At 36.3% G+C, this 27,335-nt stretch overlaps 1 protein-coding gene across 3 annotated transcripts in view; it reads right to left on the bottom strand.

The window, feature by feature from the left end:
* The window catches only part of PIBF1 (progesterone immunomodulatory binding factor 1), a 125,109-nt gene that overhangs the window by 15,224 nt on the left and 82,550 nt on the right, over positions 1-27,335 (bottom strand). For 2 of the 3 annotated variants that reach the window (XM_075088231.1, XM_075088223.1), the window contains exons 14-16: positions 22,260-22,362; positions 16,887-17,017; positions 7,400-7,484 (exon numbers count right to left, since the gene is read on the bottom strand). In XM_075088231.1, the coding sequence (XP_074944332.1) occupies positions 7,400-7,484; positions 16,887-17,017; positions 22,260-22,362 (319 nt within the window). The remainder of the gene's footprint in view (positions 1-7,399; positions 7,485-16,886; positions 17,018-22,259; positions 22,363-27,335) is intronic. The other variant, XR_012659753.1, reaches the window with a different exon arrangement.

Raw genomic sequence — 27,335 nt, 5'->3', positions numbered from 1 at the left:
AAAAAAATTAATCGACTTCATTTTTAAGAGACTCACAGGACTTTGGAAAGCGGCCTTTTTCAGGAGACGTGGATTAAAAAATGAAGGTAAATGTAAATTCTCAGAATGATACAAAATGAAAATGTAATTTGTGAAACTACTTCCAAATTACAGTCAGTTCATATGTAAGAGGATGACTTAGAGAAAAGAGTTGATTTGTGTCCAGTTAGTAAAAATAACACTAAGAAGATTTTCTTTTTGGGCTTTTGAACTGAAACATGTAAGGAAAGAAGAATGGCTGTGATTAAGATACTGCATTAGGACACATTAACTCTTAACTTCTACCAGAAACTCTGGGGAGTTTTGGGCAAACCACCATTTCCTTCATTGTGGTTGTTGCTTCTGCAGAACAAGGGTAGTGATACTTTCCTGCTTTAGGTTGTGAGGATAATATTTGTGAGGTGTTCAGTTACTGTGGTGAAGGCCAGACAAACATTCAGTTACCAAACAGGATTATTTTCACATATTTTTAAGAAACTCTGAAAACCTGGAAAGGGGAAGAAATACATAGTACTAACAGAAAAACATTATGTTTACTCAGAAATGGTGAATTGTACATGAAACTGAGAAAGATTCTGACCTGCCAATAAGTTCAACATAACAGTCACTCAGGCAATTACCATTTTACTATTAACCTGGTAGACTATTCTCAGCAAGAACAGCTCAATAAGAGTTTTTTTATTCTTCAGTATGTTTTAAAAGAATAAGAGCTTGCAAAGGCTAACCTAAATAAATTTTAACCTGGTCTAGCTGAAGATTTGTACGAATTCAGGTACACATATTTAGACAGATTTAGCACTCAATTCGAGTGACAAAACAATTTACTGACATAAGCTAACTGATTTAAGTAAACAAATAGCAATCAAACCCCATGTGTCTCTATCCATTTAACTGATTGATATCAAATAGGTTTATTTAAACTACTACTACATGTTTTCTGCTTTGTCCCACAGCAGATAGCCAGAGCCTGGTTTCTGGTTGCTAACTTCACTTGGAGAGCTCTGGCACAGTAACACACGAATGTGTCAATACGGCAGGTGACTAGTTCAGCAAGTTTACATTCTATCACTTGTATGCACAGCTGCTAATGTGCCACAAGTGCACAGATGTGTAAAGGAGATAAAATATCAGCAGGTTTTCATATCTTTTTAACCAGTATATAATATTCATATGCTGATAACTAAGCGTTTCTGCATAAACAACTGCATTATAGGAAATCAGTGAGCATTATAAAGAGCCTTCATTTGCACTGTTTATGTCATAAATTTGACCCTTCTGTTTCTTACTACAAGAGTTTCACATTATTCGTTTTATTTTTATAGATTAAAAGTTACTGTATTGCCACGCTGCATTGCCCACAGATGATTTCAAGCAGGTTAAAAAAAAGGTAGTGTAAATTAAGTTAACTCCCTTATATTCATATAAATGGAAACTGATCTTAACACTTAGAGGAATACCTATTTAAAGCCTTTTAATGGTGTGTCTTACACCATTGTCTCATTATTTGTTTCTTTTCATGCCTCCTAGAGTATCTGTATTTAAAACATAAAAAGAACGCCTCAATTTGTTATACTTGCTCTGTTTTTTTCCCCCAAAACCCCCCAATGGATTATGAACTAAACATTAAACATATAAACAACAGTTTTTTAATTTTCAAGATTTTAGAAGTCAGTTTCTACAGTCTGCACTTCGAATCAGAAAAGCTAAAATACATAGATTTAATTGTGCACATTATTGATTTTCTTTACTATGATACGTCTGCATCTTAAATATCTGAAGAAATAGTACAATGCCATACATCAAAGAGTAGCAAATTTATAGCCTCTTAAATGTAACCTCAGAAAATGATTACTAAAACTTCTTGCCAAACAACTGAGTGCTGACAGACTGTCCCTTCCAAGTTTTCATCTGAAGCCTGCAAGCCAATGGATAAAGTCTAAAATTGCACTTCTGAGGTTTCAAAATACTAACAACTGCATCAAGCATGAAAGACAATGGAAGTCCAAGATCACAGAGCTCACAGTAAATATTTCTTTTAGTCAAAGGCTGACTCTTGGAAGTAAAAAAAACCAAACCACAACCTAAAACAAAAACCCAGATAAAAGGTATCATGGATCAAGAGCTTCAGCTAAAAAGATTTTGTGGATTCATCCCGCTTACCTTTAGCACTTAACAGAGAACTGTACTTTGGTGCCTTTAAGTTACAGATTCCCATTATATGCACAGAAGGATAAAGTTTGGATGCAGATAAAGGATACCACAAGAGCATGGTGTGCTATGCCCTACAGTTTTGGACACAAAATGCCCTCTTTTTCACAGGTAAGTAATACTAACATATAAATATTCAAACCGCTAACCTAACAGACAGCAATTCACTTCTGCGGTTTTCTTTTTTTGGACAGGCTAGGTTTCTGTTTAGTGATCTGAATGGTCACAGTGCAGCATTAGAGATGTGCCAGAGCTGGTGCAAGAGGAGGAAAGAGAAGGAGAATCAGGAGCAAAGAGGTAAGGCATTGTTATAGCTTTGGGGTCTACTCAGGTATAATGAATAATTTCATCTTGATTTATGCTTTGATGGAACATCCTTCTTACTTGTGCTCCCCTGACTATACAAAGACACAGGGCAACAAGGGTCCACATCTGGGAGTACAAGGTAAGTGCTGAAGTTAGAGTGGGAAGAATCAAGACCACAAGTGCGTTTTTTTTGTGTGGTTTGGTTATCCACAGTTGAAGACAAAGGGTCAAAAGTGTAGAGTTCAGCTGATTAAAAAGAGAACACAGACTACAAATCATAATGGAAAAAAAATCTGGATTTGAGATATCCTTTTTTTAAAAAACGAGCAGTGTTTACTAGAAGGTGATTAACGGGAGACCCCATTGTTCCTCCAAACAATGTTTTATGCTCTTCTGATGGATCTGGAAAAACAATTAAAAACCCTATTGGTTATCTAGACAAAACATATAAAATTTCTTAGTCTGAAATCAGCTGAAAAATTTGGCTGTACTAACTGTACTTGCATTGAGGAGTTTACAAATGGCACCACAATACTGTGCACCCTAGTTCCTTCCAATAGCTCAGAGGGTAGCAGCACTGTGAAGGCTTTATTATGAACCTCTAAGAACAAAACCTCAGCATGATCCTGGATACAGATCATTCACGTAATGCCACTGAACTCCCTCTCAGATAGTGAAGTTCACATTTATTCATGAGAAAAAGATAAGAAATTTTACCATTCCACCTGATTCTCAATGATCTAATTGAGAAGCTAGGTTAAAGTGTCTTCCACATTCATTTACTAATTGATTCAGAAATAAAGGAACTAGGAGGCCAAGAAACAATTAAGAATTTGGGCCAAGAAAAACAAAGCTTCAATTTTTTTCCTGTATGGGTGGACCCAACCTGTTTAGAATATGTATAGTCAAATGTCCAATTTTCACTTTAATTTCCCACAGCAAAATATGATAATAATCAAATTAGCTTAGTCTACATCATTTGAAATAATGAACTCTTTTATTACATTAATATCTAGTGTCATTTTTTCCTGTAATAAGAGCTCATGTAAGAGCCTTATATGAATTCTTCCAAGATTCAGACTTTAAGATTTAATGTTTTTCTTCCAAAATTAAAACACATTAGAACAGAAGTAAGATTACGTGTGAATGTATTTCTTTATCTAAGAAGTGTATAAAATGCTGTAATTACCTCCAAAGCAAGCATTATGAATCCAGCAGATATCACAAGCAGATAAAAATAAAAACCCCCAGCCCTTCAAACTCTAACATTCCATTAAAAAGAGTTAATACAGTCTGAGACCACACAGGCTGGAATACCTAAGTCAGAACTGTATACTTACTGAAACACATCACTGTAAGACAGCATTAACATTGTTTTGGATTTTTGCTTGTACTTTTAACATACCTAAACTTCAATTTATGTTAACTATGAATACCTTGGTTATCTATTCAAGAATTCTAATGTTTTTACTTGCAAACACGAGGGCAACAAGGTAATTCATAATGAGACATGACAGTTTAGTATGTGCGATGACTAAACAAGACTGATAGTAATCATATTACAAGATAGCATGCACAGAACACATAAAATCATAATTCATATTTTTCAAATTGCATATATCTGTGTTAACAGATTGTATATTATTTTTATTTAAAACACATACCTTGTCTAAATGAAGTCAAGTCTTTATTAGCCCAAGATTAGAAAACTTTGATTGCCTTTTCTATTAGCAGGGATATTTACTGTGATATTGGGATGTTCTGCATATTTAACCTTTTTATTAAGATGGCAGAAAAAAAATTAGTTGAAAACTAATTCACTACAGGCTAAGTTGTCCTATCCTGTAGAAAGATTTCAATACATGAGATAATTGCCATTTAGAGAAATTTATAAACTGTCAAACTACTGGAAGAGGTCTGCATTAAAAGTAATGAATAAAAGGCTGCATTAGGAATAAACAGAAACCACAAAGTTAAACATACACACATACTTGCTACTTTCACACATTCTTCTAAAATAACTTCAGATTATTTTTGTATTTCTTAGGGGTTTTTTTTGTGCCTTGTACTGGCATTTAATAATTTTCTTTCTCCAAACATGCAACTTCTAATGTTTCTTTTTCAGTATTTATATCCTTTTCTGCACAGGTGACTTGAAGAAACCATTATCACTGTTAGGTAAACTGGTAAGACTAATATGGCCTATTTTTTTAACAGATATAAAAAGCAATTTAACAAAACTCCAATAATTTTGGAAATATTTGCTCCATTTCTTAACATCCAGGGTATGAGGAACATCCAAGATGAACTCTGTTTCAGATTCAAGTATTTACTTTTTTTTTCATAAAGCCTGCCTCACTCAGCCTTGCTTGTGTTGTTGGCCACAGTTTGAAAATATTAAGTGGTGAAATGACACAAAGCAGCAAACTGCTGAGATTCAGGAATAGTTTATGTGGGTAGTCATAGGGGCTATTGTTGTTTGGTTGTAAACAATGTCGCATAGCTTTGAGGTAGAAATGATATAGTTTTCTTACAAAACATTTAAAAATGTTACCATTGTTTATCACTTTCTACTGATTTTAATTAGCTGCAATGCATGTTGATTGATATGACACTACTAAAACTAGGCACCTGAGGCATAACTACTTGAGAGTGTAACTACTTGGGAGCAGCACTACGTGGGAGAGGAGGAGTAGGAACAGGAAATTCTGAAAGAAAGTGATTTGAAATTAGCCTGCTTGAGGGCCTATCATATAGGAAATACAGAAAATTCACTATATATTTATACAATTAAGTCATGTTTCCTCAGAGTATTTTTCATACAATAAATATAATGATAGGATAATGCATCAATATAATGATAAGGCTTATAAATTATTTAGAAATACTTTAGATACTTTCTATTACATTGAGAGCAGTGAGTTTCATATAAACAAAAAATCACCAAAAAACAAAAGAAAAAAAGCAAACCCGGGTATCACCCAAACCGACTGACTGTTTGCCTTAGTCTCAGTCTTGAATTTGAAATTTAAATGTATGATGTGGATACAGACATCAGAAATGACAGCTATTGAATGATTACTTTCGATGCACCTACAGATGCTCCTGCCAGGTGCCAGGTCAATGACACCTGCAGTGTGGGGAAGCATGTCCAATTACTCCCGTCTGTAATTAGACTATTTTAATCTCTAGGCATGGAACTTCACAATCACCACAATCAATCTGGAGAGTTATATGCAAAAACTGTTCTAGGAGGAAATTGCATCAGACAAACACACAATTCAGCATAGAAAGTGCAATTCAGCATAGACAGTAAACAAATGTTTTTCTTTTTACTTCTATTTAAGATGATTGTTTCACATTTGAGATCTGCACTTGGAGAACAGAATTAGTACAGTTTTCACCTGAGTCTTACTTAGACTCAGCTGTCAGTGAAATTGTTTTGGTTCGGTTCTAACAAAAAATGGTTTTGTAACTGGTCAGCAGAGACAAACTGGTTTCGACCAATGCATGACACGGGGTTTGGTTTACTGATCTAAGAAGGGAATTTGGGGGAATAGCAAGGAAATGAGGTGGAGGGGTACAATTCTGGGAAGAACTTCAAGAGGTGCATGGGAAGTCAGTTTTCTATGGAAATAATGGTATGAGAATTAATGATAATGCAATCTCAGGATAATTTAGTGGAGTTGCAGATTCCTTGAAAAGAATCTCCCCGTCTTCTCTCTTCCCAGTCAGAGAATTGAAAGGGTAGAACTATTGATATTATGACCCTGTGATGATCCTTCTGAACAGGTAACAGGCTATTCAGGTCCCATCACTGCATATATATAACTTGTGTTGTTTTTCCTGACATTCATAATTTTTGATTCATTATTGGTTTATTTTCTCTGCAAATCCTTGCCAAATCATTCAGGAACTCCAGGATCTCATTTAACAGCTGCTCATGGTCAGCTTTTGGTCTTATATTTTAGACTCTTTCTAGAAAGGTTGGACTAGATGATCCCTGAGGTCCCTTCCAACCTGTGATTCTGTGATTCTGTGATAATATTCTATAGCATCAGCAATCTTTCCTTATTACTATTCACCTTTTTTTCAGATCATTTGTGTATGGGATTCCTTCAGTAAACTTCATTTATTTCCATCCTTTGTTTCAGGCATTTAATCTGCAGAAAGAACTTCTCTCATACTCCATGACATGTTAGTTTCTTAAGATTGTTTAGAGAGGAATCTTGATAAAAGCCTTTTGGGAATCCCCACAGAGTGCATTTACATCTAAGCTGCAACATTTTTGCATACTTTTAGATCTAAGAGTGTATTTCAGAAGTACCTTGACTCTTGTCTGGAGGAAAACTGGGTGACTACCATCCCTTTTCCCCTCCCCAAAGCCTGTTTCGGAGTTGAAAAGAAACTCAGATGTGTCTACTGGAAATTAGTTGTATTATGTTTTGTCCAGGTTTTTGTCTAGATGACTGTGGAGCAGGGATGGATCCTGTGTGAAATTGTGGCACATGCTGGCCTTGCAGATTACATGTGTATCAACTCCATCACCTTTATCTAAATACTTGTGAAATGCTTCAAATGCTAAGCACTTGCAAGGCATGTCTGTTGTATGCATAAGAAAAGAAAGAACAGTGAGACTAAGTCAACAGAGAGAATTCAGCAACTGAGTGTACAACTGAGAGCCTCCAGGGTGCCTGACAGACGTGATCACCTGTGTTTCTGAAAACAACACAAGACAAAAACAACCCAACAAATCAAACCAAAGTAAACCAATTTTTTCTCATGGTTTAAGGCTGAGGAGACGAAAAATGCACTTATGGCAGTAATGCTAAAACAGGAAGATTACCTCACGGTGATTTAGAAGTCTCTCCAAATCTGCTGCCATTTGATTCTTGACACGCAGCAAAGCTGTCTTTTCTTTATTTAAAAGACTGGCAGAAAGAGGATAGGAAATGCAGTAATAGCAACAGATAATCTCTTTTAATCTTGTATTCTGGCTGAAACATGCGTTTTCTAAAGCTAAATACTGGCAACAATGAAAATCTGCCCAAGTAATTGTATCAAATGATCCTTCTCTATCTTCAAGCATTGGAATTTTTACAAATGGGCCTGAATTCACTGATACATACAGAAATCTTATTTTAGTCAGACAGAAATACTATTCAAAATCTTCATAAGATATGGGTTTTTTTTGGTTCTCTGAAGGGTAATTTAAATTATCAGTATCTTCTATGCAAAACGAGCTCATTTTATAAGCAAAGTAAGGCTTCTTATATCTACACTTCTATGTCAAAATGGATTTCTTTGTTTCATGCATCACTAGTAGCAGCACACACTGTTCTCTCAGTATCACCTCTTTTGATACTACTGTATTTATAATTCAGCAAATTCTACTGTATTTAGAAAATAACACATACACGGAAGAAAAACATCCAGCTCTCCCGTTTAGCTATGTAGTTTCTGCAGAAATTGTAAATGTATTTTTGCCATTTTTTGTTTTATATTTCAGGAGGATACATGAGATCAAGTTTGTCTTGTGAACCAAGTATGAAAACTGTTTTAGCATGAAGGCATGCTTTTATATCACAATGTCGAGTTTAACTTTAATTGTTCTTTCTTTTCTTAGTTATAGAAACTGAACATGTGAAATGTTTAGCACACGCATTCTGATTCTAGGCAGCATTTCTAATATAATCAAACATATTTTCATATTTAGCCCCAACATCAGTTTCCAACAATAAACTTCAGACTAATGCATACAAAATACCAGTGTATAACCTAGCTTGTTAAAATAGTCAGAGATTCTCTTGGAAGACCGATGTCATATATGCCATTATCATGACCTAACTAAATGGGTTGTACAATATAAACTATAACATAAATCGACAACTATGCAAAATGCAACTCTGCATATGGAGTGCAAATATGTAATACTGAATACAGGTCAGGAGTTCAAAAGCAAATGTATTAAGATTTTATAAATGGAATGGAGCAATTACATATGTTGCAAGCACAAATTATTTAATATTCCTAGTATTTAATCCAGAAATGATCAACAAAATAAATCAACCTCTTCTTTAACTGGCTATGTATCATCTGCTTGTTTCAAATAAGCAATATCATCCTTTGCCCCAGAGATTTTCTGGCAGTTCCTTGCAAGCTGTACTGTAAATTATGACTGTCAATTCCTTCTAGGCATTTATTAATTCTCAGAAAAATTGTATGCTTTGGCCAAATTGCTTAGGTGTCCGAGTTATTTAAAAGGAAAGTAGTAATATTTATGAAAAACTACGAAGATATTTCAATATTTTCAAGAGTTTTTTTCTGTGACATTTTTAATCACGATGAAATTGCTGTATATTTTTTTTCCTGGGCTCATGTGTAAGTTACTGGTATGTCAGGCTTTCATGGATTTCTGTACTTCCTAACAGCATAAACCAATCCTTTTAGAGAATGACTCACAAGCTTATTAGAGAAGCAACAATAAGAGTTCCTTTATGCCTTAAATAGCATACTGAATAAGCATAAACATCAGTGTTCACGACTAAACCAGAAGTTCATGTTCAAGATTCAGTTTCATCTTCAGAACAGAACCTATTCTAGTTACACTAGTTAGACCTTCCGAAACAATATGGCATGACTGACCCATGTTGGAGCAGTTCGGATTTTCTTTGTTTGTGGTCAAATATAGGAATCAGACTGCTACGTCATTCAGTAGCACTTGATGTGTTTTCTGTCATAGATATGAATGTACAATTACCAAAGCACATGCAGACTTTAGATTTAGTAATTTTGCAATAGTTATGCTTTTTCATCATTGTGGATAGAAGGAAATAACTCATATACACCTGAAAGAACACTTCAAAAGAGACATATTTACATTTAACAGAGTGAGAAAGCAGCATTACCAGACACAATGTAATAAATTCACACCTGTAATGACCAAGTAAAGCAGAATTTCCTTCAAAAATTCAGTTCTGGGAGGAAGACTGACCATTTCAGCCCCTGGTATGGAAACATTCTGAACGGGCATCTTCGGTATCAGCAGTCAGGGAGGTTCTAGTTTTTAAACTACCCTGCGCTTCCATCAATCAGTAGTTTAAACGAATCCAGTTTTAATTGGCAGTGTAACAAATCAGAGAGCAGCTTTACAGTTTACTTCAGCTGACCTAAGTGAAAACTGTTGCTGAAAGATCATTCTTCCCTAACCACATACTGGTAACCCGCTCTTTGTGTTGGTACTAGAAAATTAGTGACCCCATGCATAGGTCATTTCACTGATCTGGATGAAAGCTGGAGTCTTTTTAAAGGTTATTTTTCACATGGATCACCAAAACAAGTTGATTTACCATGTACAGTGGAAACCCACAGCTGAAGGTAAGGATTAGACTGTTCCATTTGGTGATGGAGTGCCTTAACTGTCTGAAACCACAGTCTATGAGATTAGACGAAGCAGCTTCTCACACCTGAGCTCAAGGGTTATAACTTTAATCTCAAGAGACACGATCTTCTCAACCATCTTTAACCATACTTATAAGTTTTCATGATACAGACCTGTATTAAAGTACTAGGGTACTAAACATTAAAAGAAACTTCCAGTGACTTGTTCTGCGGTGAAAACATACGAACACTTGGGAGAAATGGACTGTGCTGAAATGATCTAACGTCCCTGGTGTTATTTAATAGCAGAAATGGCTGTTTTTACACTGCAGGGCAAGTGCAGACCACGCTGGGCTCCGCAGTCCTGGTCACTGACTGCTCCATCCTGAGTGTGGAGATGGTCCCCTTTGTGATATAACCATGGTCCCAGAAGTCCAGGTTGGAGAATTAACTGAGAAGCATTGCAGCTCCTGCTTTTCCTGTGTGCCTGCATTTCCAGAAGAAACCAAAACATCTGGGAGTAGATTCAGTTTCATTCCATCATGCTTTCAAAACCTGGCCAGGTATGAATCCAGGTACCAGGAATGCAGCACTTAGCATGGAATTAACTTGTCATATACATTGCTCATAGCAACCACTAGCTTGTTTTGTTTCGCTTTACTCGGGAAGTAAAGCCAAGGTAGCTTGGATATCATAAGTAAGACATTTTTAGGTGACTTGATGTCTCTGGAGAATGGCGACTAACATCTCCCACTCTCAGACTTTTAAACCCTTTTGAATTTGTGCAATTAAACATCTCTTAAATCTCTGCTCTGAATATACTAGCTACTATCCTGTTCAGAAGCTTCTATTATTAGATGTTCTGGATAATATGCTTATGATGGGCACACTAAATAAACGTGGTTTTATATATTACTGGTTTTCATTACTACTTCTACTCAGTTTGAAAAAAAGTAGATTTCTTTTTCAGTGAACTGTGTACCCCAAATGCTGTAAGAAATAAGGATTGTGCCTTTCTGTTAATTTCACATTACAGCATGATGAAGTTGAAAATGGAAGTCCAATCTTAAGTCACTTTTTTGCATTTTATGTTCACCTACAAATATTACCATTAAAAAATCAAACATAGAAAGAGTATACGTGAAGGTTTTATACATAAAACTGTACATATAATATAGGCACATAGAACAGCTATCCCTTCTCTGCAAATTACAGATGAATACCTCAGAGCAGACAGCTGATTTTTAAAGTCTAAGTCAAATTTTATTTTTAAGTCATGTAGTTAGAGAGAGGTATAAAAAAATTTTGCAAATAAAAGTTTTTTAGAAGAGAGAGTACCTGAAAAATGTGTGATCTCTCATTGTGCAGCTAAATAACCACAGATCACATTTTTAAAGGCATTTATGAGAGCATTGCTTAATGATTTTAATTGGAGTGCTTCAGGTGGTTTAGAAACTCATCCATGCAGTGTCCACATGGAAAACAAATTACTTTTTCAATTTTTAATACACTCACCCCACCCCACCCCCCAAAAAAACCCCAAAACCAAAAAAAACCCAACACAAATAATTTTTTAAAAGTTGTAATACAGGTCAGGAAATGTTCCTTTGTAGAAAAAAAAAAAAAAAGAAATCGATTTGTACAAATTTTGTTTGGAGCGTTTCTCAGGTAAACTGCAGTAGTGTTGGAATAGTTGATGCGTATTTCACAGAATGGTAATGTTCTCATAAAAAGCTCATTGCCTATTTTGTGATGGGAAAAACTCAGCTAACACTGTACGCTGAGCTTTATAATGTTTGGATGGCAATTAGAGAACCCAAAATGTTTAGGTAAGAAACATTTCAGTACATAGCTTCTTAGTGAGCAAAATCCTTGTACTGCTTCTAGATTTGCCGCACAGTTAAGCTTTTGAGTGCTTTTGGGTAAGTGAACCACTTTTAAAACCAGCCATTGGCACTGAGAAATTTGAGTAACTGCATTTAAAATAAATACCCTCTCTTTATGAATAAAGTCCTGTTTAATGTCTCCAGTTATTTATAAACCCAGATGTTTTTAGCAGAAAATTATGTACTAAAACTACAATTACTTCACTACACACATAAGAATGAAATTCAGAGACTGGTTTTCCCACAGCATGACATACTTACAAGGCGTTTCTTTTCAAAAGGAGTGCTAAATGTGGTGTTTTCATTTCTGGTTAAAGAACTGTAAGCTAGAGAGAATCCTTTATAGTAGGAAGGAGTCATCCTCGCACACACCACTGCTCTTATTAACCATTGCTATTTAATTTATTAACGAGAGTGCTATCTGGAATGGGATAAATGAGAGGTTACTTAACAGAATATTTTGAGATATGCAGACCACCTATAAATTCGTCCCACAGATGCCCTGTCACTCAAGTACAGAGGTTTTGTATCCAAACTATATGTGCAGGTGCATGGCTCAGTGCACATGCACACGAGGTGTTCTGCTCCCAGGGCCACCTCGGTTCTCTCCACGGCCAAGTGCCAGCACAGCCCGTGGCCTGCCTGGGAGGGAGAGTGATTGTGAAGATACATGTGGGCAACATCTGACACAGCTTCCATTAACCATAAGCAACCTCTCTTTTTATTTTTGAGTGGTAATACACTTGCACCTTCATGCTTTAATCTAAGCAGTAATGTCACACACCTGTAATAACCTGGAGATGGGTCCCTAACTTCTTAATGCAAATAACCGACAGCAAAGACAGCTGCTCAGTGAAGCATTTACCCCACCCACAATAGCTCTTGCTTAGTGAAAGTATGGCTAAAGACCCACAAAGATGTGTCAAAGGTGTCAAAAACAGACACGTCTCAGCAAGTCACCAAAGTAGCTCCAGCTCTGGTGGAATATACTACTTTAAGGCCTTGATTCGGTCTGGTACCTATTTTGACTACTCCTCTTCTTTCAAGGAAAGGCTGGATGGGGCTTCGAGCAACTTAATCTCGTGGAAGATGTCCTTACCCATGGCAGGAGGGTTGGACCTAGGTGATATTTAAAGGTCCCTTCCAACCAAAACCATTCTATTACTCAGTTTGACAGCTAGTGCCACAAGCAACCTTGAGTACTATTTGAATGCTCCTTCCAAGTGAGGAAGACATTTTGATATGGAGGGTCTGAAAGACAGCCTTAGCTCTAGAGGTATGATGCTTAAGGACGAAGCTTCTCTGGTTAAAGGCGTAAGCTGCTCTGGTTAAAATGACCTTTGAAGAACACATTGGAAGGAAACTTCGATGGATCTGCAGGACTTCTCAAGAGTATTATGTCAAAATTATCTGCCTGAATCTGTCCCATTCCTCTCGTGGAAATAACTGCTGTCAGAAGTGACACTTTCATAGAATGATGCAGTGTGGAGAATCCTCTACACATCTGTTGCCTGTCAAGGGACTTCATTATCACTTTAGGCCATTTTGCAAAAAAATTGGTAAAAATATGGCACAAGAACACCCACAGTCCAAACTAAGGAGATTGCTCTCATAGATAGCCTTCCTCATAGTTGCCTTCCTCTTGTGCTGATTTCATCAAGACTGTCTATTTCATCACAGAATCAAAACCACATCCAATAGCAACCAACAGCCTTCTCAATAGATAAGGAAATACAAAGCACTGCAGGTTGCTGCAAAGCATTTATAAGGTTGCAGGACAGTACTGACTCATCATCCTGGGAAATCTGTTGGAACCTAACCACCCTAGGATTATGTTTTAAAAAGATTATTGGCCTTCATCACTGTTCACAGAAGCCAATTATGGATTAAGACTAAAAAAGTAAATTCACTTGCAAATTAGTCCTTCCCGATCCCTCCACACTCAAGTTACGTGACAGGGGAGAGACAACACTGGCACTCATAACACAGATGTGGCTGCTTTACTGAGGGAATCCATGATTTACATAATGCAGAACCATTGATGAGCAGATGAGATAAAAGCACAACACGAAAAGAACACTCCTTCACCATAGATTCTGCACGCTAAACACGAAGGAAGGAAAACCATGATCAAAGCATAGGGCACCTACGAGGATAAAACTAAGGATTCAGTCTTGATTGTCAGGGTGCAGGCGTATCAATGTTGTGTTAATTTGTCTACAATCTGCTACGCAAATACGAGATTTAGAAAAAAATTATATTAAAAAAAATCACTAGTATTTTTAAAGATCTGCCTGAAAACAAGAATTTGAACATTATTTTTCTGTTAGCTGGTACTTGTGGAATTGTTTTCTAGAAATAAAACCAATGCATCTATTGTATGTAAAATTTTACAATAATAATGTATATTCTGTAGCTGTAGCTTAAATTAAACCTCAACTTAAAAAGGCTACTGCAGAACTGCAGTATTAACTATTAATTATAGGTAATGGTTGAAAAAAACCATTTTATTTTGAAATGGCTTTACAAATATTAACTCCAAGCTCCAAGATACAGAGAAACCAGGTTTCATAAACCATGTTTATGGTTTCCACTATTACTTTTCTAATAGTGCTAACATTATCTGCAGAATTTAGGGCCCTCGTTGAGGAGCACTAAGTCACCGAACTCGTCCTCTCAAAAATATTCCACACACAAACCAACAAAATGCTGTTTGATAAACTAAGAAAGACTGATAGGAATAGTGGTCTAAATCTTTTGATCCAGCAGAGCTTCACTTGGCATATATTTGGTAGGGATTATCATTGATTTACTTAAATCCCATTCTGATTCAGTTCTGGAATAGCTGGGAGCTAGACTGATCCACAAAGTAACCTGAAATCACCTAAAGGATATTTTAATTTAAAACTGTCATCAGCAGATTCCAACGGGTTATTGTCATGACAAAAGATTGCTGCAATGTAATGATTCTCTGGTTAGAGATCTCTTCCTCTAACCTTCCTCTCACTTACGGGAAAGCAAATGACCAACATTATCAGTTTTAGACCAGATTATGATTTCTCCTGTGCTCCAGGGAATATCAGCTAACAATACAGGATATATGTTTTGAATGCGGAGTTATGAATAGCAAAATTAGGGACTACTGATATATACCCAAAGCCTGAAGACATTAGGCTGCTCCCAAGAATTTCACTGACCTATGAAAATATGGCAAAGTTGAGGCAAAATAGTGATAAGCGAGTAATAGTTATTTTTTGTTTAGAAGGAATATTGGAAATATCAGAAACTACAGAAAAAAGCTTCCTACCAAAACATTTGATGTGCAAAGTAAGTGCTACTTTTTTGCTACAAAACCATTAAGGATAAAAATATTTTTTGTCATACCACACTTTCATTTACAGAAACACGAACTAGCGGTGAGCACACCCCAGCTCACCACAGTAGAATACTGCTGGTATGTTTACCATGAATGCTCACACTGTGGTGCAGATCCATTTTCTTCCATAACCTCAGGCACTTTAACATGCCAAAAATTCCCTTTATAGTTAATGGAGAGTAGCAGGCATTGCTAGCAAATGACTCACCCCATCCAAAATCTGAATTGCTTTTTGGAGATGCCACTTCCTCCATCAACTACTAAGGAAAGCTGACATGACTAAGTTCCTAATTTAGGTGCCTTAATTTGTAGGCTAAATTCAGGAAGCATATCTGGGCATACAGATTATTTGTAATGAGCCATAAAAATTCAAGGGAATCAATGTTAATAATGCATTTAAGTTCTTATATATTTTAATGGCACGAAACACACACTTTCAGAAATGACCTCACTTATCTACTCCCTTTTTTCCTAGCTTTCAAGAGACTGTTGGACAACTATGTGAATAATGAAAGACATTTTCATGTTACTGTAATCTGAAAATTTAATTTGATACTGAACACTTTGATGATTTTAGTCACAATTGGGAAGTAAGATCCTGCATATATAGAGAACACTGATTTTTCATCTCCTGCAAAAATGTAATTTACCTATGAAGTTTTTCTTATATAAAATTTAGGAAAATATTAAAAAAACTTGATTCTGGAATAAAAAAGATTTATTCTTACTGAATCAAAGTTAAGCCCAGTTAAAGACATCTTCTCAGGAAGTATGAATGAATATTTCAGTTTGTTGATAAGTATATCGATTTCCATATAGAGTTACTTGGCTAATAAGCATTTTTAGGTATTCCTCCAGGCATAATGAATACTATCCCAAACTAGCAAAACACTGAATAGACACATGTAAGACAGTATGTAGAATAAAGTATTTAGCTATGGTGAGTCCTCCTTTTTTTCTGTTTTCATTGCTTCAACAGATTTGTTGGAAAAAAACCCTGTATTTTTCACATAATTGCTTCATAATACAATCACGTTAATTCTTCATAATTTTTACCAAATGTGTTTCCTAAACCAAGATACCACATAAACACCTAACAGTTAAAATACAAGTTACTCTGTAGTGCAGTGGCACACAGCTATCCACTTCCTTGAAAATCAAGGGACAGATTGTAACAGCTTACTTGGGAACCAGATGTTAAACATAACTTATAAAGCTATATGATGGCGGGAAGTCTCTCAGTGGTCAGTGAGTTCTGACAGCTGGACATAACAGTAAATCAGAGAGGCTCCACTAGAGGAAGTCTGCTGGAGTTATGCCCGAAATACCCGTCACTGGTGGACTAGTCTATTATTTTTCTCTGACTTTATTTCTTTATTTTTACTCTCATACACCTGGTGTGTCATTCCTTCCTTTTACTCATCTGAACTTTCCTCTACTTCATGAGAGCTGTTCTCGACTCCAAACTCACTTTAAATCTGTCATTGCTGCTTTTCCAAACCTAAAGCCTCTTCTTCTGACTGTATGAAAGAAATCACAGATGCTGTACTTTCAGCCTAAAGACATAAACAGTCAATGATGGACTGTGAGCATCTTCTACTTTATGGCCAACAACACAATTGTTTTCTAATGATAAACACGTAAGTGATTTTGCTTTCAGTTTAAAATAAAGAAGCAGTGATTTTAATTACCTGACATCTTTTTCAAGTTGTGTAATACGTTCTTTCTGTAGACTTATTTCAGAATCTCTCTGCTGCACTGTTTCAATGAGGTATTTGTAGGGCTGTTGTACTTGACTCAACAAAGAATTTGCTCTGTCAAGCTGCCAAAAAAGAATATTACTATTATAAATTTTAAGATTTATAAAGCACAGTTACTTGATTATTATTATCTTATTATTGGATATTATTATTACCAATTGCATAATAATATAAAACCCAAACCTGTAACTTTAAAAAAACCCAAGAAACAAACTATCCTCAAATTACCATCTAGGACATTATCCTTTCACTTTTCTGTTCTAATTGTACTATATTTTCACTGCAATTATACTACCACTGTCTACACTTCCCAACCTGCATTTTCAAGAGTTTTAATGCAACAGCTTCCATTGAGGAAAATAATTAGTACAGACAAGGCCTCTGTTTGCTCACCTTACTGAGCACAAGTGACTTTTTAAAAACAGTATACTATTACAATGGAATTTTGAGCTTAGAAATTGAATCTAAATAAAAACACAGTAACAATGGAAGAAAAATCCCTTTTCCTCTACCAATTACTGTATATGAACAGTGAAATCCAATGCGATGTTCACAAGAGAGTGTAAGAGAACTGTCATACCCATAAGTAGGAAATAAACCTTTTTAGCCATATTCCCTGAACAAATTAGGATTACTAGGTCTGAAAAGCTTGCATGGTATGGCTTGCATCTTAAACAATATAACAAAATCATTCACTAAAATATGTACAGAATTAAGATCACACATAAAGATTTAGCACTTTCAGCAGCTGGAGTACATACAAATCAAGAATACCAACTAGATTCTTTAAATTACAATCTCTTAAAGTTTAGATACAAACAGGTCTAATGGAATGAATTAAATGGAAAATGGTTAAGTTTTCTGATTAGTTTATAAAATTTCTGAATAAATTGAAAACTGCATTTGCCAAATCAGATGCAGAAGCCACTTGTCCTATTCCAAACAAGCAGGGGGAAAAAAACCCTTCTTACAGACCTAGTCTATTTAAATAATATTTCAGGACTTTCCTAAAATCAGGTTTTTCTGCTATTCACAATTTTAAAAACATGAGACTATGTTTTCTTCTTTCTCCAATTCCGTTATATTTTTACTGCAGTTTTACTTCTGCCCTTTCTACTGCCAAATGTGCAGAGAACTTATAATGTAGTGGTTCACATTTATTAACAGAATATAGACAAAACTTTGCTTGCTTACCTTACTGGCCTTACTAAAAGGGGAGTTAACTCCACCTCATGTTTAAAAAACGAAATGAGAGACAATAATGTTGCACTTCGTCAGATGAATGCAAATCCGTAAGTATTTATAAAATATATTAGTTCCTTCAGGAAATACCTATTTTAGCCCACAGTGAAATTCCAAGTTTATTATAGAGAAGTAAAGAAAAGAGGCACTCATCCGGAAGAAACTAATAATCTTCAGTAAACTGATGAACAATTTAAAAAGCTATTATTTTTCTAAGAGTACAAGCTATCAAAAATGATCTCTTTCAGGAAGACAATAGAGAGTCTTTACATGACAAACAGGTAATTCCAAGACATGGAGTACTAATCTCTAGAATGGTCTAAAAATTGCAGTACAAAACCTTGAGGCTGCCATTATAGGAGAAAATTAATCCAACTGATCTTGTTTGGAATCCTGTTCTTGATAGCCTAAGAACTTTCAAAGGATGCTGTCATTGCAGTGTGAAATTCCTCATTGTTCTCACTGATAAGAATTAAAGTACTTCAGCAGAAAGTTTCAAGTGTGGTGCTGTAAATGTTGTTTGATGCTGCTAAATCAGCTGTTAGCTTGCTAACTTTACCAGCTAAAAAGCATGCTGCTCTTATGAAAAAAAGGACATTCTTTCCCTCTCCATGGTGGTGCCTTGCTGCCTGTTTGATCCTATACTTAAAAGAGGTTGTCATTAAACTGTAATCAATTAAGCATTAAATGCATTTAATGGATCAACCTTACTAATATAAATTAAGCATTATGCTTGAGCAAAAGCATTATTTTTTGTAAGCAAATTTGATTTCTTTCTGCCTTAGTGTACAAGATTTACTTAAGTATTTCTGTGTATTCTCTTAAGTGATAAATCTAATACCTTGCAATTGGACATTTATTATTTATCCCTGAATGGACCTCTCCATCAAGCTGAAGGATTTAATCATTGTTCAGCTTGATCTACACTCTCTCTTTCAGAGTGAGATGTAAACCTGCTTTTGGTAAAAATGTTTCCGTTGAGGCATACAAAAAGCACAAATACAACGTCATGATGAAGCCTTGAAAAAGTCATTCAGCAGCAAGCCAAATGTATCAGCTTAGTAAATTTCTTTATTTAGGATATCATTTCACTGTATACTGACTCAGTATTTCTTTTTAAGTCACCCAAAGACCATATTAGCCTTCTGGACACAAGAGACACTGAACTGCTGTTCAAAGCCTCTGCAAAGTGAATTTATTAAAAAATTTAGATTGGACGCTAGATGTAGTAATTGCAGGTCACCACTTTGCAGAAGCTGATATATAGGCTTCCGCTTACTTAAACTAAGAGTAACATGAAGTGAGTTGCAGAGGCAATAAGCTGATTATCACTAGTTGAGGATCAAGTCATGAGAATTCCTTTATTCTGTTTGTCCTAGACATGGTCAACAAACCTTCTGTAGTATGAAATTTAGTCTCAGTACCTACTTTAACATTGCAGGTCACTGCTATACAAAGCAACAGAAAGAGAATTTTAATGGAAAATTCTTTTCTAATCCTGTATCAGAGACCTGAAAATAGATAGGATCCTGCAGTTAAATAAAGCCCGACAAACTATACTGGGACTAACTGAAGACTGACAAGTTTTTTTCAACAGCTGAGCTTTTCCACAGGGTTCCAACTTTCAAGCAGGTGCTTTATAGCAGACTTCCATCAAATGAATGAAGTTATGGAGAAGTCAGTATTTTCTTATTGGTATTGCTGAACTTTCCCAGAAGATCAATATGATTCCTTTCTTTAGAGCTCAACAGCAATTGAGGACAGTCCAAAAAAAGAATCTTAGAAAGAGCATCCACTGTAGTTATTGAAATATTTTTATTTTCCTCCATCCTTTAAAGAGCTTAAAAAAAATGTTGTATCATAAATACTGCAGTGAAATACCAGTATTTAATCCAAGCTCAAAAGAAAAGTTGGTCCAATCACTTTGGCATTGACTTTCAATCCATGGACTAGATTTCATCTAGATGACTGAAAAAAATGTCAATCAAAAAGAATCATAATGGGCTACCTGAGCTTGCTGTAGTCTACAGTATATCTGGTTTGCTCTTAAATAAATAAATAAAATCAAGAAAGGCAATAGGTTTGAGTAAATCTTATCTCAGGGGATGCAGTAAAGACAGCAAACAGAAGTTTAAGAACTTTATCTAAAGGAAGATAATGGGTAGCAATCAGTATAAAATATGAAATACAGAAAATTCACAAGAGGATCTACAACTTCAAGGGGGAAGTTGATACTAGCAGGCACAGAACTCTCAGAATGAAAAAAATGGGAGCAAATAAATCCTAGAAACAATAAAACCCATTATGGCAGAGATACAGGAAAACTGTACATAATGCTGGAGAAAACACAGAAGTTTTCAATAAATTTTTTCCCTCTGTTTCAAAAGAAGTCAGATGATCAGTTTGTGTGACATGAGAATGATGAACTATTTTCCAGTCCATTAATAACAAGTGTAAACTCTTTGGCACATATTGAAGTATGGCAAGCAGAATGGCTTAAGTAATTGTTATCAAAAAAAATGGCCTATAATCATGTGCAAAGTTAAAAAAAAAAAAGAAGGAAGAAAGAAAGAAATCTGATGAAACATTCAGACCTGAATGCCAGACATGAGTTTAATAGAAAGCAGGTCTTAAAAGATTTTATTTAACCTTATGAGTTTGATGTTAATAGGCTTAATAGCTGTGCGTTAGCGATCTGCAAGGCATTTAACTTCATACTGGATGACACTCTGATTTGAACTATACAATGATATGATCAAAGATCAAGAAAAGGCTACATGACATCTCATGGGAGAATAAATATGAGGTGAGGATGTTCCAGTGGAATTTTGCAGGAATTTGAACTAAGGTCACTGGTACCGAATCTTTCACCATCCAGAAGCAAATATAAAACCACTGTGGGTAAGAAGAAATGTATCGAAGTGGAAACCAGATTTAAGTGAGAAATAAAGCATAGATTTTTATTAATGATAGTGAAAGAATAGTGATAGAGAAGAATACCAAGGATGCACAGTGGATCCACAAATCTCTTGGTGTCTTCAAGTCAAGAAGATTTGAAAGCTACGTTTTAGTCAAATACAAATTATTAGGATATACCTAGGAAGAATCCATAAAAATTTGAAGTATCAATTAAAAAAAAACTGTACAAAAACTTCACTGTTAATATATCTTTCATTGAAATAATACACACAATCATATATATACACATATAAAATGCATAAAATTAATGTAATTTTAAAAGATGCAGAAAATACAAGTATTTGCACTGTGAAGAACTTGGGTGTAGTTATCCTAAGTTATAATTACCGTGGCTTTAAAAAACAAACTGTTTTTAACCACATTCCTGAAACAGTCAGCCTAGAAATTCCATATGGTGGCAATATCTAATAGCAAATCTAGAAGTTCTTTGGTTCCTAAGAGAAACTGAGAAGACAATCTTAAAAATATTTCAAAAAATCAGCTCACCCTAATTCTGAGAGATTTCAAGCTCAGTTTTGTTTAGTGTTTGTTCTCCATGCCAATGTAATACATGATTTCAGGTATTGTATACAGAATTTTAAAAGATCATGCAATTAAACTCATTGTTACAAAGTAAAAAAAAAAAAAAAAATGTTAGCATTTTTAAAAAGCACCAATCCCTAGATTGGTGCATTCAAAAGACTCAAAAACTGAACCACGTAGAAAAGGATTTACAGAAATATCTTCAAAAGTGATTTAAGAGAAGAGCTGTGTAAAAAGTAACGAAGTATTCATTGAAAAATTAACTATCAAACAGAACAAACTAGTTTGGCTAGCTGGTCTTCTGTTCAGAAATCAGCACGTTGTCTGTCTGGCTTACATTCTTGTGTAGCCTGTAAAGTAATCCCTCTTTTGATCTTCGTTTCAAAATACAATATAAACTTCTTTGAAAACATTTAACATAGGGTTTTGGTTAATTAAGAGGCCATTTTTTGACATCAAATAGATAATAAACACTCTTTAGAAAATATTTCATTTTATGAACAGCTGTTCTGCAATGTTTACAGCCTCTACAGATTTGATTTTTTTGTAGCAGTAATTTACCTCTTGTGAAATCTGTGTTACTTGTTCCTTGTGATGTTCCAGATCTTTTACAAGCAATGAGTTTTGCTTTTCTAGCTGCAGTAACCTCCTTGCCAAGTGAACACTGTGCCAATAAAAAGCAAGTTCAAGTTGAATTTTTTCCAGAATATGCAAAAGAAATTCTCACATTTATACTTCAGAACATTATTGTCTTAATTTTTCACCAGTGCATAAATACTAATATATATAAACTACAGTGAAACATACAGAATGAACAAAGTTAGAAAAACAATGAAAATATTAAAACACTTAACAGCACTGTAATAGCATTCCCACAGTTATGCCATTGTACTATTTTTTACAAAGTAATTACCTATATAATTTGTATAATACTACACAACTGCAATAGTCATGACAAAAATGTTTCAACTAATTTTGAGTATTTACTTTTTAGCGTAATGGAATCACTGTAATTGGCTTGTCCTTAAAAATCTTTTTAAAAAAATGCACATTAATATACATTTTGCAGTTGAACACTGAAAAATGTAGTATTTTATCATTTTCAAAACAGAGGCAAAATTGTTTTGCCTGACATTTAATATGCTAAATAATTAAGTCACTCCAATCTTCAAAACGGGCAAGGAGGAAGACCTGGGGAGCTATAGGCCAGTCAGCCTCATCTCCGTCCCTGGAAAGGTGATGGAACAGTTCATCCTGGAGGTCATCTCCAGGCATGTAGAGGACAAGAAGGTTATCAGAAGTAGTCAACATGGATTCACCAAGGGGAGATCATGCTTGACCAACTTGATAGCTTTCTACGATGGCGTGACTGGCTGGGTCGACGAAGGGAGAGCAGTGGATGTTGTCTGTCTTGACTTCAGTAAGGCATTTGACACTGTCTCCCATAGCATCCTCACAGACAAGCTAAGGAAGTGTGGGTTGGATGAGTGGACAGCAAGGGGGATTGAGAACTGGCTCAACAACAGAACTCAGAGGGTCATGATGAATGGGGCAGAGTCTGGATGGAGGCCTGTCACTAGTGGTGCTCCCCAGGGATCTGTGCTGGGTCCAGTCCTGTTCAACATATTCATCAGTGACCTGGATGATGGGACAGAGTGTAACCTCAGTGAGTTTGCTGATGACACCAAGCTGAGAGGAGCGGCTGGTACACCAGAAGGCTGCGCTGCCATCCAGCAAGACTTGGACAGGCTGGAGAGCTGCGCCGGGGGAACCTGATGAAATTCAACAAGAGCAAGTGCAAGGTCCTGCACCTGGGGAGGAACAACCCCATGCACCAGTACAGGCTGGGGGCTGGCCTGCTGGAAAGCGGCTCTGTTGAGAAGGTCCCGGGAGTGCTGGTGGACAACAAGCTAACCATGAGCCAACAATGTGCCCTTGTGGCCAAGAAGACCAATGGTATCCTGGGGTGCATTAAAAGCAGTGTGGCCAGCAGGTCGAGAGAGGTTATCCTCCCCCTCTACTCAGCCCTAGTGAGAGCACATTTGGAGTACCGTGTCCAGTTTTGGGCCCCCCAGTTTAAGAAGCATGTGGAACTCCTTGAGCAAGTCCAGCAGAGAGCTACCAAGGTGATCAGGGGACTGGAGCATCTTCCTTATGATGAAAGGCTGAGAGACTTGTGTTTGTTCAGCCTGGAGAAGAGAAGACTGAGGGGGAATTTCATAAATACCTATAAATATATAAAGGGTGGGTGTCAGGACGATGGGACCAGGCTCTTTTCAATAGTGCCCAATGACAGGACAAGGGGCAATGGCACAAGTTGGAACATAGGGAGTTCCACCTCAATATGAGAAAAAACTTCTTTCCTGTGAGGGTGCCAGAGCAGTGGAACAGGCTGCCTGGGGGGTTGAGGAGTCTCCTTCCCTGGAGACATTCAAAACCTGCTTGGACGTGGTCCTGTGTTCCCTGCTCAAGGTGTCCCTGCTCAAGCAGGGGGGTTGGACGAGATGATCTCTAGATGTTCCTTCCAACCCCTGCCATTCTGTGATTCTGCGATTCTGTGAAGTATTATTGCCACTTTTTTTTTTTTTAAATAAACTCTTATGTAGATCCACAAATTAACTTAGAAGTGAAAAGAAAGAATTATTGAGTTACTTAAACACCCTTGTTAAAAAAATTAGATCCTCAACCTCTTGCATGTTTTCTGTCCAAAGTCAAAAGAGTTTCTCATAAATTCAACAGCATAGTTTGATAGGCAGCAATGGGAAGATTCAGTATACAATTGTAGATCCTACTTCCAAACATCTAACGTAGTCTTTGAAGCTGTTCTTAATCATTTAGTCCTATTCAATATTGTCTGTAGAGCCTGACTATATTCCACTAAAACGGACTCCTGGATGGTGAACTGAAATGTACTCCAAACTCCATTGACTGTATTGATTAGAACTAAACTGGTTATAACAGGAGGTTAGATGCCAAGTCTCTGCGTTAAACCTATGATTAGATGTCTAAATGTATGTGGCCTGTAACGAATCCTGCCATCTTTCTAAGATTCAGCAGCTTGGTGGCTTATTATCAAAACTGAATCTATAGAGTTTATCACCATACCCCTCCTCTGTGTTTAGGTACTCTAGTCACCAATTTATTTCACAATGTGACATTGGAAATTCAGAGCTCTAAAAATGAGGAAGATAAACAGGCCTAATGCCCCTTTTTAGCATGTCTTAACCACTGGACTAACGACTCTCCACAACAATCTATCCTTCCAATCAAATGTGCCATTTTCCAGAAACCTGTATATTGAAGAAAGGGAAAAGTCAATCCAGTTCAGATCTTAGACTCTCAGTGCTTACCATGCATAAACTGAAACTGTAAGACTGCAAGTCTCCAGATAATGGATAGCAGTGTTATCCATTTCTTGACCATGATACTGAATCTGTAAGAGTGTAAGTGGTCTAAAGCAGACTGACAGTGAGATTATATTTACCCTTAAGCTGAGGCTTAAGAGCATGTAAAGCTAGATGAGTTTCTAAACTTTCTCTGAAAATTTGACCAGGAATAACCTCTACCTTCTCCTCAGTAAAAAGGAATACACTCTTACATTTGGCAGAAGTCTTAATATTCTTCACCTGTATTATAAACCTACCCTTTCATAAAATGTTTTACTTTTGCCTTGTGTGAGAGGAATTACCTGAAATTCTCAAGAGCATTCACTAAGAGGTTGGTGTTCTCAGTTCCTCCTACAAGGAGCATTACACTGTGTAAACAGTAACTGAGAAAGAGAGAAATTAGTTCTCCAAACAAGTTATTTCATAGAATCATAGAATGGTTTGCATTCGAAGGGACCTTTAGAGGTCACCTAGTCCAACCCCCTGCAGTGAGAAGGGACATCTTCAACCAGATCAAGTTGCTCAGGGCCCCGTGCAGCCTTACCTTGAATGTTTCCAGGGATGGGGCCTCCATAGTCTCTCTGGGCAACCTGTGCCAGTGTTTCACTACCCTCATTGTAAAAAATTTTTTCCTTATATCCAGTCTAAATCTACCCTCCTTTAGTTTAAAACCATGACCCCTTGTGCTGTCACAACAGGCCTTGCTAAAGAGATTATCCCCATATTTGGATTTTTATTTAGGAGATACGAGATGTGTGTGAAGATCCCATCTAGCACAAAAGAGAAATTAACCACTTCTCTGGTATCTCTAGGTAGTGATCTTCTACGTTACCTACTAGAGTGCAAGGGGAAACATGGATACCCTCCCATGGCAACTTTGGGAATGTAGCCCTTCATAGTTTTCCCAGCTACAACTATTTAGTGAACTTGACTTGATTTTGCAAGTATTTAAGGATAAATACAAGTATGTCTTTCAAGTATGCTTGTCAATATGTTTTTTGACTAGTTTAAATTTAAAGCAAAGGGACAAAGGGGCTGACCTGCAACGACATGTTATTCTGAAAAACATTGATTCCAGCTATACTAGAAACGTGATAATTTATTGTTAGCAAACCACTAGAGTGTTCCTGGTAGTATTCTGGCATTTACTCATTAATACTCTCCCAAAGGCATAGCTGAAGAGTTAGCGTGAGCAAGCAATCATTGCCAAAATGTAGTTTACATGCAGCTAACCTGCTCTGAGAGTTAAGTTTTATGGCGTGGGCTACTACATGCCATTTGGTCTCGATGCTTCAGAATGTTCCCAGGTATGTTTAATTTACTAGTATGGGTGTATGGTGCCTACATCTGAAGTAAGGAAATAGTTGTTTCTGGCAAGTAGGCAAAGAGGTATAGACCCCACAATGCACAATGCTTGAATATGTGGTTTTGTACAAAGTTTCAGAGCCTGAAGTGCATGCTGTGAACTTAAAAGAGCTCTTCACTGAGGATCCTGTATGTCTGGAATTAAAGAGCAGGTAGTGGACTCCAAAAAGAAGATTCTTCACATTTGTACTAGATTCTCTTTCCTTGAGCAATACCAGAGAGCAGAAAACTTATCTGTGTTTCTTTAATGGTTCTAAACATAGAAGTTAGTGTCACAGAGACTCTGCTTTAAAGCCTAGGGAGCCAAAGACATCACACACATTTTTTGCATGGCAGTTTTCCTTGAGTCAGAACAGCAGCAGGTAAACCATACGTAGACTTCTATGGCTTTTTAAATCTTCTTAATTTTAAAAGATAAAGAAAGTCTATGAAGTCTCCAACAACATTATAAAGGATTAAATCAACTTTATCTTCCAATGCCTTTTGGAACAAAAGAAGAGCATGTGAGGCATTCTGATAGAGCCACTTCTAAGCACATCTGAAATCCTGGCTTATTGATCATCAGATTCACCATTCAGGGGTGGTTTAGCAGAATTCTTTTATATGCAAATAATCTAAACTGAATCTAATAAGGTGGGGAAATAGAAGGATCTAAGCTGAAACTCAGAAAACTTTCCCAAACTATTGACAGAGGAGGAAGGAACTGAAGTTTTGGGAAATGATGCTATAGAACACTCAACAGTTTCCTAAACCAGACATACAACGGGGTTGTGGAATTTTTTGCCCCTCCCCTCTCCCCTTTCTTTTTCTTCTTGAATTTTATGCAATATAAAAAGAAATCTTACAAGGAAAAAATCTGAAGAGGCTTAAAAATGTGAAAGAGCAA

This window comes from Phalacrocorax aristotelis, chromosome 1, assembly GCF_949628215.1.
Source record: "Phalacrocorax aristotelis chromosome 1, bGulAri2.1, whole genome shotgun sequence".
NCBI classification, from domain to species: domain Eukaryota; kingdom Metazoa; phylum Chordata; class Aves; order Suliformes; family Phalacrocoracidae; genus Phalacrocorax; species Phalacrocorax aristotelis.
Note: the sequence above shows the minus strand (reverse complement) of the source record. Positions and strands in the feature narration are given on the sequence as shown.